General features: G+C 41.6%; 1 protein-coding gene across 4 annotated transcripts in view; it reads right to left on the bottom strand.

Moving 5' to 3' along the window:
- vps13a (vacuolar protein sorting 13 homolog A) overlaps positions 1-17,036 on the bottom strand; it is a 33,962-nt gene extending 16,926 nt beyond the window's left edge. For all 4 annotated transcript variants that reach the window (XM_088291689.1, XM_088291698.1, XM_088291679.1 and 1 more), the window contains exons 1-38: positions 16,893-17,036; positions 15,044-15,087; positions 14,932-14,974; positions 14,763-14,858; positions 13,736-13,837; positions 13,362-13,471; positions 13,199-13,258; positions 12,554-12,613; positions 12,324-12,404; positions 12,147-12,204; positions 11,494-11,621; positions 10,966-11,072; positions 10,716-10,887; positions 10,130-10,192; positions 9,907-10,045; positions 9,744-9,838; positions 8,952-9,094; positions 8,676-8,877; positions 8,482-8,596; positions 8,117-8,253; positions 7,925-8,057; positions 7,117-7,234; positions 6,772-6,916; positions 6,072-6,180; positions 5,821-5,996; positions 5,359-5,518; positions 5,059-5,138; positions 4,920-4,979; positions 4,484-4,673; positions 4,237-4,353; positions 4,064-4,167; positions 3,814-3,981; positions 3,211-3,518; positions 2,525-2,672; positions 1,613-1,772; positions 1,420-1,544; positions 523-692; positions 97-347 (exon numbers count right to left, since the gene is read on the bottom strand). In XM_088291689.1, the coding sequence (XP_088147815.1) occupies positions 97-347; positions 523-692; positions 1,420-1,544; positions 1,613-1,772; positions 2,525-2,672; positions 3,211-3,518; positions 3,814-3,981; positions 4,064-4,167; positions 4,237-4,353; positions 4,484-4,673; positions 4,920-4,979; positions 5,059-5,138; positions 5,359-5,518; positions 5,821-5,996; positions 6,072-6,180; positions 6,772-6,916; positions 7,117-7,234; positions 7,925-8,057; positions 8,117-8,253; positions 8,482-8,596; positions 8,676-8,877; positions 8,952-9,094; positions 9,744-9,838; positions 9,907-10,045; positions 10,130-10,192; positions 10,716-10,887; positions 10,966-11,072; positions 11,494-11,621; positions 12,147-12,204; positions 12,324-12,404; positions 12,554-12,613; positions 13,199-13,258; positions 13,362-13,471; positions 13,736-13,837; positions 14,763-14,858; positions 14,932-14,974; positions 15,044-15,087; positions 16,893-16,992 (4,777 nt within the window). In that variant the 5' untranslated portion in view covers positions 16,993-17,036. The remainder of the gene's footprint in view (positions 1-96; positions 348-522; positions 693-1,419; positions 1,545-1,612; positions 1,773-2,524; positions 2,673-3,210; positions 3,519-3,813; positions 3,982-4,063; positions 4,168-4,236; positions 4,354-4,483; positions 4,674-4,919; positions 4,980-5,058; positions 5,139-5,358; positions 5,519-5,820; positions 5,997-6,071; positions 6,181-6,771; positions 6,917-7,116; positions 7,235-7,924; positions 8,058-8,116; positions 8,254-8,481; positions 8,597-8,675; positions 8,878-8,951; positions 9,095-9,743; positions 9,839-9,906; positions 10,046-10,129; positions 10,193-10,715; positions 10,888-10,965; positions 11,073-11,493; positions 11,622-12,146; positions 12,205-12,323; positions 12,405-12,553; positions 12,614-13,198; positions 13,259-13,361; positions 13,472-13,735; positions 13,838-14,762; positions 14,859-14,931; positions 14,975-15,043; positions 15,088-16,892) is intronic.
- Between the last annotated feature and the right edge of the window lie 3,840 nt (positions 17,037-20,876).

The raw sequence follows: 20,876 nt of genomic DNA on the forward strand, positions 1-20,876 counted from the left end.
CACTGTAAACAGCATATTTACGGTTTAAACTATTACAAATGCATTAAAAGGAAGGTGTCCATAATTCTGGGCTTTGTCTCCAGCCCACTCACTCACTCGATTCCTCTGGCTGGGCAGGGCTGTTGTTTTTATCTACCGGTGCTGGATTGTTCTTGGCTTGCGGGGTTACAGCAAAGCCTTCCTTGGTAGCATTAAGGAAAATGTCCGCCACGGTGAGGAGGAACTCCATGCTGGCACACAGGTACACGTCCTGTACCACCGTGTCTAAGGTGGTGCCTTCGTGGCTATTCCGATAGTTGACCTCCACCATCATGTTCTTTTCCGTTCCGGGACGCATGGCCATCATCCTGAAATGGGACAATGCATTGGTGACGCTCTTCTCAACATTTACCCATTAAAAAAGAACAGAAATATTTGTAGGTGGTAGTAAACAGCCTCAGCAATGAATGAGATAAGCACGATAAAGTATTTGTACTTGGTCATTTCCCACCACTCGTACTGACACAAGTGTATCTCTGGTACCTTGGGCTGACCGTCTTGCTATTCGGCCTCTTGTCATCGAGGAGGCAGGTAGAAAGTCGGACGGCGGCCTTCATGGAGTTGTCCGAGTACATGGATAAAGAGGTGGAGATGGTGCCCAAGGTGAACTCGCCCAGTTTCAGCTCATCATCATGTGGCTCCAAGGGGAGAAGCTGAGGAACATGAATGCAGTATGAGCAAACAGAGTACGCCAATTCATTTAATCAATTAAGCTCTTTAGCATTTTATTCTTTACTGTATGTAAAGTAATGGTCATATATTTCATGCACTTTCCCAGCACTTTTTGGACAGCGACGGAGTCTTCTTTTTTCTTTTTTTTTTTTTGAAGGGTCCTCATACGAGCCCTCTGCTATGCAATAGATGAGGAAACAATGTGAAAAATTGAAGAATTTGGGTTTTGGAATGAGAATTAACAAATGCCCATTAACATATTAACAACTAGTACATTAACATGGGAAAAGAACAGAACCAAAATAATACAATAGTGTAAATAAAATAAGAGTAGTGCAATCTACATAACAGTAAAATAAATGGTAATATCTGCATCCCACTTATTAAAAAGTGCATGAAGTGCAGCGTAAAAGTCAAGTTTTGCCTCTACAAGCGAAATAACGCTTTTATTGCCTTTAGGGACTTCTCATCTTTCCTCAAACTCTAAGCTTCACTTCCTGAAGCAGAAGTTGCTTGTCGAGTCGCAACACCCCAAATCTTCCATCCGTCCATCCCTTATCTGTACCGCTTCACCTCCAAATCTTCCAATGAAACTGATTGTCCACGCTTAATTCGTTAGATTTCAACTTGATTGAGGAGGTGTACACAGTCTGTCAATGTCCAAATACTTGCCTCACTGTGTCTGTGTTAAAACTTGTAATTTATTACCTCATTCACATTGGGCTTAAAAAGGACCAAAGCCATGGAGTCAATTTTGAAGTCTGCTTTTATGGTTGTCTTCAGTTTGACGCTCTTCTGAGTCTCCACTACAGCTGCCGTCACCACCGTGTTGCCTAAAATAACAGAATGGTGACGATTTTTCTGGAACTTTCTGGACTGGGGCCAACCTCTGAAGACTTACTGTTGCCTCTCTCTGTGTTTCCGGAGCTGCGGATGTCCTTGTCAGCTGTCGAGTCTCCAGTGTGGGTGGGAGCAGAGGTGGTGACAGGGTCAGAATTCTCTGAGAGGTTTTCATTGAGAATCCTGAGGACAACGATCATGTCATCCTGGCTGAGGTTCAACTGTTTGGCAAGAGACACAGAGCATTAGAACAGCAAGACCAAGTGTTTTTGTACAAAGAGCGCACTAAGTTGGGCCATTCAAATATTTACACAGTATTGCTTTTGTTCGTGACCTCTAGTTTGATTAGTACTCCTTAACAAAATTAAATTCTTTTAACAAGATAAAACCTTGTCAAATAAGTGACAATTGACAATCTGGTTGTCGCAATAATTTTTTCACATGTACTGACTCAACTTGCACATGAAGTAAGACAGCGAACAGGCTAACAATTTATGCAACCAAGTTGCTAGAAGAACAAATTTAAAACAGGAAAAAAGATGTAATTAAAATCACTCACAATTAGATTGCAGGTGAGATATGGCTCATTTCCCCATTCACAAAGCTGTCAAGTTAGATTGTACGATGGCAAGAATTTTGACTTTTGGGAAGCTTCCGATTCACTTTCGTCGTCATGTTTTCATTTTACAAATGTATCCTGAATTACGTACTGGATGGATGAGTGTCTTTTTGTTTACATAAATAATTAAACAACTGATTTACGGATTAGTGCGACAAGTGGGAAGCTGCAGTTGAGCATCTTGAAGAACACCACCACAAAAGTAGTCAGTTATAACATTGGTGTTTGAACCTATTCGTCCCTTTTGGCCCACAAAATGGGAAGTTTTTCTCAGGCCCTCAAAGTGTTGCTCACCACATTATTCTGTTGCTCGAAAAATATACACAAGACCCTGCGACAAAGTCTATTACTCACGCTCAATGGCATAAGATGAGCAGTGATCTCAATGTCGGGGATGCTGTGGTACCAGTTGGACGAAAGATTCCTCTGAATCTCAACTTCCAGGCTGATTGGTTGCAACAGATTGCTTTCGCCCCGAAACACTCCATCAACAAATGTGGTCCTGCATGAGATAACAAATTGATTACTACGACTGGGCCCTTGTAGCACCATGGCATCAAACTGACACCATGCTCAGCCCACAGGAAAAAAAACGTTGCCATTCAGTCTGTTATGTGGGGCGACGTGGCTCAGTGGTAGAGAGGTCGTTTCCCAATCGAGAGGTTGTGGACAAATTCCCTAATGAAAGTTTGCCAAAGTAGGAGTCTTGGAATTCACGTAAAACGGCTGTGTCAAACCAAAATGATACACCTCTGGTTCAAATCCAGGCATGGATACTTAAGACTCTTGTTGTGCGTCTTGTTATAATAGACATGCCCACTAAATTTCAAGTTACTCTGTGAAGCTACTGTCCTGAGATAATTTTTTCCAATCTTTGTTGCGGATTGGGCTTTTGGGGAGTCATGTTAGGGATCCCAAAATACATACATTTTCATCAGAATACTGGTCTCTACAGGAAAAAAAATGGTTAAGCATTCACACATGTTGAGGCTCGCCCAAAATGGCATAAAAAAATTTAAAAAAACATGTCATAGTCATACCTGTACATCTTGAGGTCCGTGAGCTTGACTTCCATGATGTCCACCACAGGAGGGATCTTCCGGCGACTCTTCGAGGGCTGCATGGCAAAGTGATTCTTGACGGCGAGGAAGCCCAAGTCGGCCACCAGGGCGTTGGGGGACGAGGAGGACTGCGGGACAAAGATGACGGGCGCTTTGAAGTGGACGTTGAGGGCGACGCGGGTGCTGCGCTCCGATAGCTCCTTCACGCCGGACGCCGCCTTTTCGGCGGCCTGTTGGGTCACCTCGGCGACAGCCTCCTTGGCTTCCTGGAAATTGTTTATGAACGCCTGTAGGGGTGGAGCGAAAGAAATGTCAACTCCAGTTCTTTCCCTTGCGAGTGAACCGAGCTTAGATTTCCCGGTTTATTTCATGGAAATAAAATTTAGCCTCAGTGAAAATACTAAATAAAATACAATTAAAGAAATAAGTGAAAAAAACTGAGGTGGTCAGGGTCACACGACGAGTGGCCATAAAATGATAAAAAAATAATCATTAAAAAAAAGCATTTGTTTATCTGCGGACATTACTTGACTGGTGGAAGAAACCCAAGCAAAAGGTGGCAGGAATACGTGCGATTCTCACCAGTATGGAGGACAAAAACTTGTTGAGGAAGACAACCTGGATGCATCCCACAGTCAACGTGACTGAGGTGTCAACCTGAGACATGTCAAGGTAGGCGTCACCCTCGGTTGCGTCCGTGTGGTTGATCATCTGGAAGGCAAACACCTCCCTGTCTGCAATGGACACTGCCTAAGAGAAGAGACATTCAGCAATAGATTAAAAAGTAAACGAGGTAGCCATGAGGGTTGAGGGGAGCATGAACTTTTTTTACCTTCTTATAAAAGGCGTTTTTGTCACAGTCAAACACGATGATGTTCTTCAGGTTCGCCAAGACCTTCATCTCTCGCTTCCTCATTAGAACCTCAGAAACCAGGCCTAAGAAGTTGAGGGGATGAGTTTGTAATAATAGAGTTCACAACAAAATGTTCAAATCATGAATGATACCTTCGATTCTGATCTCCGAGATCATGGCTTTGGGCCCTCGAATGTAAACCTTCAGAGAGCGAAGATCGGCTCGGAGGTGCAGATTGATGATGGCGGCGGCCTTGGAATTCTTCGGTGCTGGGAGAGCAGACGAACACGTTACGAGAGAAAAAGACTTGTCGCAGCAAAATGAAATATGAAATAGCACAAATAGTTGTTTGGTTTGAATTAACCGTGTCAACTAGAATACATTTGAACTTTACGGTACTTTTTCTCTTGGCAACGGCGGCCCCTTCCTTCTTGCCCTCGTCCAGCTCCTCTTCCTCGGGGATGGTGGGGAGCTCCACTTGTCCGACCACCTGACTTTGAGTGGACTGCGGCACCAGACCGTTGAGGTAGTTCATGGTGTTGAGGAGCGCCTCCGTGTGGAGATTAACGTCCAGCGACGAGAAGGTCACCTGACGACACAGATCGGACGTCATCAAAGGACAATGTCGACGTCAGTCTCATTTTGCCTTTAGCGGGACGCAATGAACCCTCTGAACACTCAATGCTCGCCAACCACAAATTCACCTATTCAAAAGTTTTAAATTGTTCTTTTTTTTGAGGCACACATGCCAATTTTCACTTGAACATGTGGGGGCGCTCTCAAATTAAAGAAAAACAAAGATGTTAGATGTCTGTACGCATGGATCCAACTTTACCTTGATTAGCTGCTCTGTGTTGTTGTGCAAGGACTTGAACTCAGGCCCATTTTTATCAGCCTAAAAACAAATCAACAAGAGTTAAAAATAAAAAATAAAAAGAAGACTTGAAAAATAATCTTACAAGCCAATTACTTACTTTGATATATTCCAGTGTGAGCATGTCAACCTCTGTGTTATCCAAAGTAGTGATGAGTTGAATTTCCTTGTTTTCGTAATCTACACAAGTGTGAAAATGAAAACTGTAAAAATCTTTTCATCTACAGGCTGAATATTAAATATTTTGACCCGGCATGAATGCTAGTTAATATGTGCCCTGTGCTCGGCTGTCAACGGGCCTAGGATGCACCCCACCCCGTCTTTCGCCCAACCCTCACAAGTGGCACAAAGACACAAACGGAACAGCGGGATTGATCCTTCTGAGGGCCAAAATACTGACCTGTGTATTCGGGACACCTAAGGCAGATCTCCTTGAGGTAAGTGTTAGATGTCATGTCGAAGGTGCGCATTTTCAGCTCAGTGCCCAGACCCTCCACCTCCAAGTGGAGCACCGCCACCTCCTGACAGCTGCCCCTGAGGCGGCACAACTGGACAGAGAACTAGAAACAAACAAAAAAAAGCATGAAGATGTTCAAAAAAATGCTGTCCAATCCCAAATGAACCACTGCGCTCCCGGCTGGCTTTGACATGCTAAACAGTAGTAGCTTGAAAATGGACAGATCTTCACCCAGTCTGGCTGGCAAGTCATAAGATAAAAAATTCAGAGAAGGGGAATTATGTAAATCAGATGGCTTGTGATGTCACAATCCCACAAAATTCACGAGAGCTTGCAGAGCGATATATTTTGAGAAATAAATAGCTCACAAAAGATTAACTTGGCTGTGTAATGTCACAACATTACCTCACTGATTTCAAATGTCATGAGGAAGTCGGTCATGTTCTTCTGACGCTCCTCCTGTGCGAAACCCTTCCGCCTGTTCAGGTCGGCGTAGCGCAGTGGCATGGGACTGTCGGGGAAGAACTGCTGGCCCGTGATGGGAGAGCTGGGGGCGTCGTAGAACAAGTCTTCCTCGGACCCTGAGGAGACTAAAACTCATGAGCACCACATTTGTACACAGCATGAAAAATAGGAACGAGGATGTCCAGGCTCACCGAGTGAAGAAATGCTGATGGTCTCACATGATTCAAAAAGCAGAGAGGAGCGCTGGTCAGCCAAATGCAGATGTCTCCTCGTGGAAAGCTGTGGCGTGAACTGCTTGGGCTAAGAGGGAGACCGTTGAAGTTACAGCAATATACAATACTGTGACACATTTGTAGCAATGTAATGATGCGTCTGTGTTTAAGCCCGACAATCCTAAAAGTCCCATTTCTGACAGAAAAATAATGAATCGCCATGCTAAAATGCTCCACTCGAGAGGTGTCGGCTTTACAAAGTGAGTGTCAACTAACACACACCGCAAACTTGTTTTCAAAAGCTGAGAGAGAATAGCGGATACGGTAAAGCAGCGTTTATCACGAGGGTACGTTCCAGACGCACACGCAAGATGTGAAAATGTTTGATTGACGTGGGGGGGGGGGGTAACTTTTTCCCCTTGCCATATTTATAATTAAAACAGACGTGAATGTATTAAAACCACATTATTTTAAAAACAGATTGCAAACCTACTAAATACAAAAAAAAACAAAAACACGAAAATACACAATGTTTGGAAAATATTGTATCTATTGCAGTGTCTGTGATTTCTTACATGTGGCGACTTTCAGTCTTGAAGATATGTAATAGCACATGGCACCGCATCGACTTTATGTGATACTTTATTTTCCGTGTCGTGTTACCCAGGGGTGTGCACACCTTTGAATGTGGGGGCGCGCCAGCGTTTGCCGGAGCAGGACTCGACTGCGGCAGTGGGATACTGTCCACCAGCTCCAGAACATTTCGAAGTTTAACGTCGGAGATACGGAGGGAGAGCAGAGGGAGCTCTCCAGACAGCTTATACCTGGGGAAAAAAGCAAATATTATGTAAAAAAGACTTATTTACAAAGAGTTGTGTCTCTGCAGCGCCTGTCCGAACATCACGCGTGAAATTAAACAACTACTGCAAAGCTTTTGTGAGTTGCCTGTTCCCAAAGAGGCGTAGTGAGTCGTACTGAATGATAGTTTTAGCAATTGGTCTTTTTTTTTCATTTTGCCACTTACTTTGCCATGCGCGAGTCTTTGACCACCATGGCCCTGCTAAACTCCATTTTCAAATCCACCGGCTCCAGGATGTGGAGCGGCGACTGCCTTTGCATTCGAGCCTTTTTCCAGTTGCCATCTATAGCGGGGGAAGGTTTTACACATCAGTTACAATGTTCATTTCAGCGATTCCCAGCTTCTATGCGAGACTATCAGGCAAGACGTTCACTGATTCACGAAGAAACTATTTTTGTTCATCAAGCAAGGTGTAGTGAGAGGCCGAACAGTTAAATGCTTCATCTAGATGGCAAAAGTTACGATTACACCGAGTACGCAACTGTCGCTATTCATACAACAGAATACTAGCTTTGTAGTCAGACAACGAAATAAATATGTGAGTCAATTAAGACAAGGTCATCCTTATTTCAGGTGAAAAATATGCGCCTTGGCTCAATAAAGGAGGGCAGAAAAATGGTTTACAGTGTGCTGTTGGCAGCTCACGGCTACAGTCGCATGAAGACTCGCCGATGCCACGCGCAACTCCGCCAGGCCCAGCCTCTTAAAGGGCACATGAATGTACACTCACACAATATGTATATATTGGAAGCAGTCTCCGTACTTTTAAGCATGCAATTTGTTTTGTTTTGTTGTTTTTTTAGGTTCACATACATTTTAAATGTGAAATTGTGAGTGGTAAAAATCATACAAAAGGGAACTGTCTTGTCTTTTATATTGCTGCTTTTCAACTATTGCGAGTAGGTCAGGAGCATATCTCACGCGGTGAATTGTTACTGTATTTCACTGTACTAATTTTGCTCATAGCATGTACCTGGTTTACTGAAAAGGAATTGCAGGTTGTTGAGCTGGATGTCAAAGTTGTCGTAAGCTCTCAGCATGATGTCTTCGAGTGTACTAGAGCCCGCTGACAGCTGAGGCAGATGCTTTTTGGACTGACTAGACATCTACAAACACACGTTTTTAAATGAATTGTCAAGAAAAGCCCTTGCTGACATTTCCTCACCTGCAGATGACCGAGATCCAGCAACAAGATGTTCTGAGTGCCGTCATAGAAGCCAGTTTGCGGGATGATAACGTATGAGGCCAACAGGTTCACCTTCAGGTCCAGGACCTTCTGCGTCTCGATCACATACATTAGCCCTACAAAAAAAACAAAATAAAAAGACGAAGATAAGAACGTAAAAAGTATTAATTGTCCATCTGTGTGAATGTGTGTTCACTTCATATCCCTTTTAATGATATTTTTGTTTGGTGGTGTGCTGTGAGATCTATGTCATGTAAAACAAGGTTGGTGAACATTGGTTCAGCAGCTCTACTGGGCCACATTAATTTGAGTCGCAAGACATTATTCCCCTATATGCTACTGACCAGTGGCTGTCCGGTCTCGAAACTGCTCCAGTTTCATCAGTGTGGCATTGGTGAGTTCGTCCAGCTGCAGGTCGTCAGGAGGCCTGAAGAACGCGGCCATGCCGTTCACTGTCATCTGCACGCACAAAGAATACACCCAGACATGTTAACACTTTTGTCACATGGCACAGTGACCTAGAGCGGACTGCACTCACGGCATCATAGATTATTTCCAGCGGCTGCGATTCAACATAGAGCCGCTGATTGGCACTTTGATCCACAGGGTTTGTCTGGAAAAACAGGCTGAGCAGCGGACTTCCTGTTCCCGTGCCAACCGTCTTGGACGACAGGAGTGTGGGAGTGGGCCGGCTATTTGCCAGACCTGTGACCTCTAACAAACTGAGCTCGGCTGTGAATCTGCAGAGAATTTTTTTTTCCTATTAGCATATTTCAATAATAGCTATATAAAAGTATCAACGAATAGGACACACTTGATGGCTTGTGCTCCAGATCTCTGCGTCAGGGTGGACATCAGCTCCCCAACAGTCAACTTAACGATCTCGTCTTTGTCCTTCCTGTCTTTGATGGAGACACTCAGCTTTTCCATGTGGAAATCCACCTTTAAATCCTCAAACTAGAAAAGAAGCGAAAATAGCAATGAAAGTAACGACTGGTCCATCACACAAACAAGTATTCTGTGAGTATTTTCCAAAATGTGTTTGTTAGTGACCCATTCTGAATTTTGCCCGATCGCGATGTCTCAAGCTGGCAGGTTTGTATGATAATGCCCTCACACAGAATATCTTTCCACTTGCAATCTCCAAGTGACAGCTGGATCACGAGGAAGCACACATTGAACTCAAAAGCCAAAAGTTAAGCAAAGCTTTTAGATTAGTTACCTAGTGGTGTTAGCTTTTTGTAAGTAGCGTGCTCAAAAGTTTGGTGAAGTTGTAGTTCTTGGCAAATTGCTGAGCAGCAAGAGTGGCTGAAGAGCCGCAGTTTTCAACTGACGGACTACTCCCAACCACAATCCTCCCACACTCCACTAGCATACACGTTTGGTTCAATGAACGCTAAAAACTGTTGACATTATGAATGGTGGTTTGTCTATATGTGCCCTGTGATTGACTGGTGAACATTACAGAGAATGCACCCCGCCTCCTGCTCAATGTCAGCTAGGAAAGGCTCCAGCTCATCTGAGAAGAAAAGCACTCTAGAAAATGGATGGATGGATTTAAGATGAAATTTGTGGATTAATGGAGAGTGTGTGGGAAGAGACTCACATCCTTTGGATAAATGGAATTAGCGGCCGTCTCACTGTAACCGATGGCGGTGTAGAGCCTGGATTTCTCATCAGGAGTTAACAGCTCATCAAAGCCTGTGTGCAAACACATTGAGAGTCAGAAACCGGATCTTCGTGGACAAGAACAATTTTCTCCACCCTACCTCCTCCTGTGCTCTTGACCACCTTTGTTTCAGACTCAGGCTCCGCCCCCCAGTTCCACATCCAGCTGATCCACCCTTGAGACTCCTCTTCCTCCATCTTCAAGCCTGGACGGTAAATGCGCAAACCTGCCTTACTCGCCTGAGGAGAGGAACCAAACATGTAATATTTACAAACTTTGCCCACAAATCCAATACAATGCAGGTGCAATAGAAATTACTTTACCTCCACTTCCGCCTGCTGTCTGGCTAGTGTGATGTTAAAAATGTCTAGTGTCTTCTCAGGCTCCTAAGATCACACACACGATAGAAATTTGTTGACAGGGCAAAGCATGAGCTCAGCCAGTAATGTTAAGTGAGAGGCAGAACAATGAAATGCAGTTCAAATTTAAATTTCTGTCATCAGGTACGATTAACCTGTTGCCATTAAAACAAAGGGTCTATACACAGGTAGCGTTGCGTTAAGCATCCGGCCCAAAACTCTGCTCCCGTCGCATACATGTGCCAATACAGGGAAGTAAACAAACATGTCTGACTATGTCTATCCGTCTGACGGCCCTTTAAGCTCCTCTTGCTGCTTTAATAACCCAACAGGAGTGATTCCAACAATTTCAAAGAAGCTTTTCCTCTACCATTATTGACGTAGAACAGAGACCAAAGACCAAGGGAGATTTTATGCATGCACACAAAAGAAATCCACACACTGTTGCGTCACCGTATGCACGGGCTCTATGCCGTGTTTGGACTAGTGGGGCTGCGGAAAACATATTCTTAATTTCACAATTCATCATTTTCCTGAATTGTCGGCCTACCTGCAGTTCCGTGAGTATCTCCTCACTGGGTTTCTTGCTGGTGATTTTGATTTTGTAGAGCTCGCGGTAGTACTTCACCAGCCTGCGGTGCCGCTGAATGTGTGGCCATGACCACATGTGGAGACGGGGCTTCACGTCCACCTCGAGGACACTTGTGATGGCATAGTTCCACCTGCAGACGTCACATGAAAAGCTTTCCAGTCGTGGGGGGTATGACAGAAGAAGACGACATCATAGAACAGTGTCTTACCAAATGTTGGCATTGTTGTGAACGAAGACCTCGGGTCTGTACTTTCTGTACGGCAGGTTACGTGACATCAAATCCACGGAGCCCAATAGCTCCAATATGCTGATGTACTAGAAAGACGACCATTACAAGCATTACTTAGGCTGCTTCTATTTCATCCTGCTGACAGCATTTAATGTTCCCTTCATGCATGCACAGGGAGCACTCAGTGCTTTCAGCACCACCTCTGGTGGTCATTCGGGAATTTGTAAAATTGTAGTTACATTTGTAACTCTCGATTTCCACTGCATGCTTCAAGTGACCCAATTGTGATTTTTTTTCTCCAATGCTCTCAAATGGCACAATTAGGATATGCATCACAGCAGATGAAAAAGAATTTCATTGGAATTAGGCCTCTCCCAAATGTGGATAAAAATCCAATAGCTATTGGCTATCTGCCAACGCTGATGCAGTGGAAACACTTTGGATATACTTCTTCATAGCCAGGTTGACGTCATTGAAATACTGTACGCAGATTATGACACTGCCTACCTGGGGTTTGTTAAGCTCAATGGCCACCTCGCTGAGATTGACCAAGAGGTCCACTTTTGGGGATGAGAAGTCCACGTCTGACCTGGGATTCATGCAAAGCTTTGCACCCGCAGAGATGGGACGGAAAACTGTGGAGCAGCAAAAAATAAATAAATAAAAAAATTTAAAAAATAAATTAACAACTTGTGCAAGGTGTGATTTTATAAAGTGTTGCACTGCTCTTTAATGTGTCGCTGCTCCGTGTGCTAAAGTAGCAGTTGTTTGAAGACATATGATTCCCGTCTATACATATTTCCGTTCGTCCATCTACTGCATTTAAACTTAAGATACCGGATTTTCCTAAAATGAAATGATACGGTTTGGGTGAACCATATTTGTATTTAAATCTACAATATTTACTTTTCTTTTGTTATGTGTCAGTTTTACAGTCACCTTGAACTGGAAGTGGCAAATATATTGTCGCAAGAAATATTTAAAAAGTGCTTATAGTAAGTTTGCATGTGTTTGATAAGCCAATAAGAGACAAAACTACAAATGTTTAGACGGTATTGCAGATACTTTTTCTTTGGCTGCTTTGTGATAGTTTTTTTAAACACGGGTAACATAGGCATAGGGTTTTACTGTAGTTGCTGAAAACATTTTGGGACACTCACTGAAATCACGGTCTGCAGGATGGGAGCCTTTGACGTCCAGGCTATTTTGGAGACATAGCTATAAAAAGACCAAGAAAGAGATCTCCATTGCATTTTTCACCTGCCAAAGATGCTTCTTTGTTCTTTATCAACGGAGTGTGATGCATAAAAATAAACAAATAACATTTTTGGACTAACCAAAGCCTCATCCGGACTGTGATTGGAGAATAGCACCGAGTTGACATTCCAGTAGGCAAACAATTTGTCCAGCTGAACCAACTGAGAGGAAGGAAGCAGTAATTAGTGCAATGCATAAAACCATCTCATAACAACATCTAACATTCACATCAGACACTCACAAAAAGAAATTTGAAAAGCATAACAAAAACATCCTTTTGAATATACTAATAATACGATGATAGTCCTACCTTGTAGAAAAGCCTCGCATTCTCATCCAAGAGAGTCGGGTTCCAGTCCTCATCACAGGTCTGTCGGACAAATTGGGATTATATTATTGGGGGTAAATTAGCATGCTAAAAATCACGGTTCGGTACAAATCCTGCGGGTTGATGCACAGTGGGCACAATCTGGGAACAAAATGTCAAGTATAAAAGAGTCTTTCTTTTGTGTAAACAGGAACACATTTTAAAAACATAAAAAAAAATACAAATACGAAATAAAAATAGAATAAAAACCGTAAATGGTAAATCTCATAAATGATTTTCTTTTTAAGAAATGGAAATATATTGCAAATGAAAAACTGCAAACTGCTGCTAGCAAATACTGCTATTAATAATAATAATAATAATAATATTGCCTTTATTAGTCCCACAATGGGGAAATTCGAGATTCGAACCCAGGCCTCCTGGGGAGACTGGGTCCTGAACGCGGCGCCTTAGACCACTCGGCCATCCTGTTACTGAAAGGTTAAAAAATTAACAATAACTACTAATACATTTTTAGAAAACGGCTGCAATATCTGAATTCAGTTTATTTTCCATACCCACTTGAATGTACCATTACAATGCTAACAACTATATAACCTGAAAAAATTTGATGTTGAGAGAGACTACCTGTAGGCTGAGGTTGCTAAGCGACACGCCGAAGGACAAAGGGCAAAGCGGATTGGTGACCTGAGGAAAACAAACAGGATAACGCATTTCATGAATAACACACAGGAAGAACTACTTACGCACGGTACTTCTTTACAAAACACACAATCATTTCAATACTCACGTCATCCTCATAGCGAATGTGGATATTAGAGATCTTGACTTGAACATTTTTGATGATCTGAGTGACGAGCTTCTCCACAAAAGTGTCCTGCTTCTTCACCGAAGGGTTCTCTGTCAAGCAAACCAAAGAGGAGTTAAAGCTGTAAGCTTAATGTTGTTGGCCCGTTTATTTGATTATTTACAGCAGTTGCCAATCTGTTGCAAGGTTGAGCACAGTAATGATGTGAGTTCGGGCTGCGCAATATATTTTGGCGATAGTGACCGAATCGTTGTGTTAAGCTGCTGAGGGCGATAAATAATTGGACAAAATAACTTATTTTTCCTCAGCTTTCCAGGGTGTGCTACAGAGTGATTTTTTGGGCACCCAGGACTAACCTTGCTCAGCAGCCTTCAACTTGGTCTCCTCGATCCTTTGCAACTCTCTCTGTCGTGCTTCCTGCAGCTGCTTCTCCTCCTTTTCCGCATCATACTTGATACCTGCGAGGGACGAGAGCCCGTCAAGGTCTAAACATACTATCGTTATGCCGGATCCCAATAAGCTCTATACCACTGTTGTTGTGTTATTTATGTAATAACACATTGAACCCCCACTATACTGAGGTTATTGTTCATGCTCTTGCTATGATGCAGATTTTTACAAAGATAATTTTTTTATGGGTTTTTACAGCATACAGGCAAGAATTTGGCATTGTGCGCCTTCAGTGTGGGCCCACGTTGTTCTGCCACATACGAGGCAGCACTGAGTTCTATTTGAAAAGATGCATCAATATTAACAGCACAAAGAAGAGGCAGAGAAGGTCCCCAATGACAGTAACCTCCAATAATTGTCGTTGCTTCCAGAAAGCAAAAAGAATATATGTATTGTTGTACACTATGTGTTGCCATAGCAGTTTAAAAGCTTTGAATTACCATAACAAGGCCAATTTCCATTACCCAATCAATGACATCTTGCATGATAGATTAGCATTAAACTACCACATTCGTGAGACCAAATCATATGCTTGGATTGAACGCTGTGCTGTTCGAATGTATAATGTTTAATTGACTACGGTTAATCTTCGATCTTGGGTAAACCTTGGCTAGGAGTGACAACGGTAAACAATAAATGTTTTTCATATATTTCTGTTATAAATTAAATATATTGACACAATTGTGACGCAAGAATATGTATCCAAAAATCCCCCCAAAAACAAGCAATTGTATTGCGGGATGTTAATTTTTTGGTTAAACATGCAGTGGGTCACATTGAGCCCACAAGCACTTTCGGTGTAGTGGTTCTATTGTGTTTTATTGATTGTGACACATTATATTAAACCGATTAACGTCTGCCTAACGGTTTGGTCAGAGACTGTTATGAACTCTGGAACAAATAGAATTGTTCACAATGGGAAATCTTACATACTTGCAGTTGGGACAATGAGCAGATAGACGCCATCTAGTGTGGCCTCCACGGACTGGGTGTAAAGGTTCTTCCAGGGTATCTGGAGTTCCAGTCGCCCTATTGACATAAAACTAGTGAGGGGAAAGAAAAGTGTGTCTTTATGAGAAAGAAGCACAAAAAAAAAACTCACCTATGTGTCCCGCTCTCACTTTAAAGGGAATATCAAGCTGACTCTGTGAGAAGAAAAAAAATGTGCATGAAATTATGTATTCCAGCGCATGCACTTTAGGCACGCAACTTACCAAAGCATTTTCCTTAATTTCAAGATTTCGAAGCACGACATCACCTGTCAAAACAATATAAACATCTAATTACCGATTGTTATCATCCTGACACACTCCCACTAATGTTAACTGATCACACTAACAACGTGGCAGCAAAAACAGCTAGGTTACAAAAGCACAGCCAGTTTTACAGACTCAGCGATATTGTTAAACTATTTAACGTGTCCTCCAAACCCCACATCCCCCCAAAAAACGACTAGCAACTTTAATTTTAAGGCCATATTGACCTGCCCTACACCATTATAACAAAAGGCCCCAAGAAACAATTTCTCTATCAAACAAGAAGGCTTTTCACATTTAAAGCCCACTATTGCTTACGACGCTTGTGCATTATTGAAGACAATCAGTACTCACTTCCTATCGCAATAGGCCCCGAGAGGCAAAGGCCAGTGTTGATTTTGTATCAACTTTAGAAGATGGACACAAACATGCAACAAAATTCATCATAACACAAAATAAAGTATTAAAGGAGACATTGTGTTATGCACTTTTTCCTCAAGTAAAGCATTTTACAAGTTACCAGGAGTATTATCATGTATGTGGTATGATTTTGTCAAGGATCAAGAATTATGTTTACAAGTAGCGCACTGTCAGTGTCTTTTTGGTCTTCTCTGCTGGGCTACACATAAATCGCAAAGTGGCGGTGGCATTATTCTGACCTCCGATTGGTTCGGCTAAATAGTTTGCTATGTTGATCCTTCTGATTGGTTACAGTTAAATATGTGAACCAAAGACAGGGGAAATAAAACTATTTTTAAGGCACACTTTATAAGAAAAACCAAACCCAAACCTGTTTCTGTTTTTGTTGTTGCACATTCAGAGCAGCATGCATAAGAGTGCAATGAATCACACTGAATCAGCATTTCTGACGAGTCTGATGATTATTAGTTAGTGTTTATGTTTTTGTCATGTTATTGGATAAATATTGTAAGTGTCAAGTGTTTTTTCCTTTTAGTGAACATTCATAAACATTCCATTGTATTATCGCTCGTGTGAAGCTATCATTTCATTATTATACCACTAGAATACACTTGCAAATTTGTCTGATTGCCCTTCCAACACGTCAAAGTCATTCTTTCATCTTGGTCAGCCTAGCTGCCAAATATTTGGCTAATATACTCGGTGTAGGCAATTAGTATTTTGATTAGACCCAAAGTTTCGTCACAGTGGGGAGTAGGTGCAGAATGACTCACTTATGGACACATTTTCAGAGATGATCAGACAACAAAATATTGACATGGTGGTTGATTCGTTATTGTCATGGGTGAGAGCAATCGTTATTTTGTGCAACACCAATGATAAACTGTAACGGCCACTCGCTCACGCAACATGCATGTGTTTAGAATGTGAGAAGAAGCCAGAGCAGAAACATAGCGATTCATGGCGCTGACATTCAGGGAGATTACGCCTCGGCAGGATTATATTTGAGGCGTCTTGCTTAGGTGCACGACTCTTTGCCCAAACAGACAAACTGGGAAAGGGTGTGACTCTTTTTAATCCTGCGAAAGTCGTCCCAGTAACGCCAGCAATTAGCTTTGCACGGGAAATCGTCGTTGAACAACCATGCATTTCTCCGAAAACTTCTATCCGCTGATTTATCTAGTCTAGTAACATCATTCGGCAGTACTCCCTGAACCCTGCCGGACTACTTGGTCCATTTAAGAGGGGTAAACAAACTGACACATGACAGCCGGAGGAGCTCCAAGCTAACGTCAATCGGACGCTAGCATGCTAGCTCCGCGTACTGTGGCACCGCCTCGCTAAAAAGAATTAAGAAAAAACAAACACACATTATGAGTTAATTTACCTCCCCAGATGCCGAGTTTAAGTTGCGAGCTGTCAAGATTAACCACGTAGTCGCCCAGAAACCTGTTGAGGACGTCTACCACGAGGCTTTCGAAGACCATTTTGGAACTCTTCTCATCTACCTGTCACCATGTTTACATTCGGGCGTCTGCCTCTCTTCTGCTTTGACTAACTTAACGTACGTGATAGTGGGCGGGGTCGTGACGTCACAACGCCTATCCCAACCTGCAACTTTAATCGGCCACTTTTGTACCTTCTCCACCGATTGCCGACTCAATAACAACACATAGACGACTGTCTCTCTTTTGCATTGTATTGTTTAATCCAAGAAAAATCAACCTGAGTGATGCAGCGATGATGTCATGGCATCAACAGAGCATCACATTTACTTTCAAAGCCTCCAATCGGAGTGCTCGCTCTGATGTCATCCCCTATGCCGCTCACAGCGGCATATATAACATATACTGTATGTGAGAAACACCCCGATTTAGGACACAGAATTGTCATAGCAAGGTTTTATGCCTTCTTCCACAAGAGGGCGCACCAACATTGACTTTAAAGTCCCTTCCTAGCCCTTTATTATTGGCTACTCTTCGTACTCTGGGCAGTTTATTTTAGAGACTACATTCTGATTTCTTCACCAAATGTAAAATCAAAAGTGTCCATCAGGGCTTGAAACATGATGAATTGTACTTTACGCAGTTTCCATTCAGACGCATTCCCACAAGTTTAAAAACAGCTTTAATATTTTTTTTTCCTCACAGGCAGCCTCAAAACATTTCATCCTGAGACATATCCATGTCATGGTTTGCATCGCTTACAAGTGTCAATTCAAATACAAAATATCTGTAAATCATATTTTATGACTAAACACAACCTTTGCTAAAGCTCGAATAAGTTTGGATTTTTTAAACCCGGACCCTGAAAAAGTCAGACCACTATGAGGCATTATATTATATTATATTATATCATATTATATCATATCATATTATATTATATTATATTATATTATATTATATTATATTATATTATATTATATTATATTATATTATATTATATTATATTATATTATATTATATTATATCATATCAATAATAATGTATCTGTTATATAGAACATTCCATTGGCATTTGTGACTTTGGGGCTGGGCAGTATGGCCTAAAAATAAAATCTGATTTTTGTGTTTTACAAAAACTGAAACGTCTGATTTGGTTTATTTCTCTTAATACCAAACAAGCGTTGAAACTAATGCCCCATCCCGGACCCAACAACCCCAACATTATCGCTGCAACTTTCAGAGAAGAAACATCACATTCACATATCAACTGCTTCCATGTGGGTAAAATGTGCTGCTTAATCGTCATGTAATCTAACGGTTAGTAATCACTGAGATGAATATGCTAATCAAAACATACTTCTCAATATTAGATCCAATTTCTGCGACACAGTGAGCCTTAATATTAACAATGTTCTGTGATAATTGGCTGGTAAATACATCATGATGTGGAGTAGCATCCTCATTGCGCGTGTGAGATGGAATATGAATATGATAAATTAATTGAAGGAGTGTGAGAGGGCCCAGAGGTCAGGAGGCTTTTTTGCGCACATGAAGCTTGACTTTATTACGGCTAATAAAAGCCAAAGTGATCGTTTGTGATGCAGAGATAAACGATTTCGACTTAGAGGAGGACTTCGTCTTAGACAATACTTAGCGTTTACACTCCAATTAGCTCACAAAAGGAAAATATGACAAAATATGTCACATACAAACATCCACTAATATTTTCTTTGTGTTTCAATGGGCTATAATGCAGTGTTGTCCAGCTAAATTGCGTTTAATTTTTCAAGCACCTGCTAAATTGCAAACATTTTAAGGAAACATTTTAATGTGTTTTTATGGTGTACAGTACAGGTAAGTCCCATGACTCTATGTGAAGGCATACAGAGTAGTTAACAGCATGGAGGAAAAGGCAGAGAGGATCCCCAACTAAACTGTAGAAATAGTCGTCGCCACTACGCACGGAGAATTTATGCCAGTAAGTATTGTTGTGCCGTTCCTCTTAAATCACAGGTTGTGTGACTCCTAGTCTAGTCCAACCTCTGATTTAAAAATGAAATCTCAAATTTTGACTTCCTCTAGTGGCACATGAAAGAATTGCTGAATTAAATGTTCAAAGTGTGCATGTTACAGGGTCTTGAACTTTCAATCGAGTCCAATAGAGCTGATAAATATAGCTCAGTTGTATTTAACTTTTACGTACGATACATTTGCACTTATTCTATAGGAAATGTTTAAAACATTTATTTTGGTTCAATTTAAACCACAGAGGCCAGTTTCATCTAGTGACATGAAATTTGGTATGCATGTCTGTCATGAGTAGACCTGCAAAAAAGTCTCAAGACCCATGGCTAAAAAGACACAAAGTCCACCCTTTTTGGTTTCATGACAAAAGCCACCATTTTTGCTTTTAGGGTCATTCCGGGACCCTTTAAAGACCAACTTGTTCGACAGACGTTTTTTTAATTGCTACAAAATTTGAATCACACTAGATAGGCAGGGGAAATTCTTCCAAAAACTGGAGCTTACGTGTACCGCAACCAAGTTTGACTCGCCAAGCCTTGTAGCTTTAACAGTAAATATTAGTCTTGCTTGTGGTTATAGATAATCCTGGATGAGTGTTAATGAATGACATGCAAATGAATCTTCAAACAATTGTGTTTTGCAGCGTGTATGAGTTATGGTGATTAAAAAAAAAGAATAAAGATGCTCATTATGATGGCCTGATCATTAAAATGACGAAAGTCGAATATACACCTCTGGCCCTTGTGAAGTGTGCTTAATTTCCACTAATGCCCCATTGCCTATGCAACACTGTAGTTTCACTTGTGACACGAATAAACCTCTGACCTCCATGTTTTATTCACTCAAAACGCTCATATTACACGCTTTCAACTCAAATTTGATACGGTGAGCTGTTTATTCGAATTTTGTGTCGTATTAATGTCCCTTTATAGGAAAACAAAAGGAATTTCCTCAAGAAAGTTGGCAAACATCTAGCTTTACAAACATAGAGTCTAGATAGGGGAAGCCTTCGGTCATTAAAGTCATTCTTAGGATAAAGTACTCAGGTGTCATAGCTCAAAAAATGGAATTTCAAAATGCGATTTCCCTGTTGCAATTTCAAACCTGGCAAATTTTTCTGGAAAAATATGCCGCAAAAATTGCATTCAAACATGAATGTGCATGACGTCTCATGACAATCCTATGTCCATAGACGAGACGTGAAAAATGAACAAAGTTGATTCATTTACTACGGAATTGCTTGAATTTTCACCGTTTGTCTGCTTTCGTCACTTCCTGTACTTGTCCTGTGCACTAATTCGCTAGCTGACAGCCAATCACAGTGATCATTTGTCCCGATAGCCAGACCCGATTCTACATGGTGAATCGGCTGAACATGCCCCCCCACAGACGCCAGGATAACGGCTCAGTCTTTCCGACATTGCTCGCTACACCAAACAGACGGCGTGCGTACCGTCTTTCCGTGTGTAGAGGCCCTTAGACCACAATTTGAAGAAATACAGTAACCGTTACTATGAAACATCTGCGTACCATATACAGAACAGACATGTCATCTGTAAAGCTGATGTTTATGTTAAAACCTTAAAATATCTCTGAAGCACAGAGCATTTTCAGAAATTGTAATAAATGTTTATATTACGAAAGATGCATTTGTACAAATAAGTAAATGCCACAGTGTGATAGTGAGTTGCTCTTCTGCTAATTTCTTGAGCTCTCTTCAGGTACTGCAGCTTCCTCGTCATGATTAACAAAGGTATTATGATTGCCAATCAATTTCTATTTTTTATGTATTGGTCGACCAGCTTTTTGGCACTTGTGTTCGACTTAAGAAGTTTCTACCCTGCTTTACTCACAATTTATGTGTATGCAAACAACAACAACAACAACCCATATAGTCAATGC

This window comes from Idiotropiscis lumnitzeri, chromosome 1 (genome assembly GCF_059441095.1).
Source record: "Idiotropiscis lumnitzeri isolate Australia: NSW breed Sydney's pygmy pipehorse chromosome 1, RoL_Ilum_1.0, whole genome shotgun sequence".
In the NCBI taxonomy this organism is placed as follows: Eukaryota; Metazoa; Chordata; class Actinopteri; order Syngnathiformes; family Syngnathidae; genus Idiotropiscis; species Idiotropiscis lumnitzeri.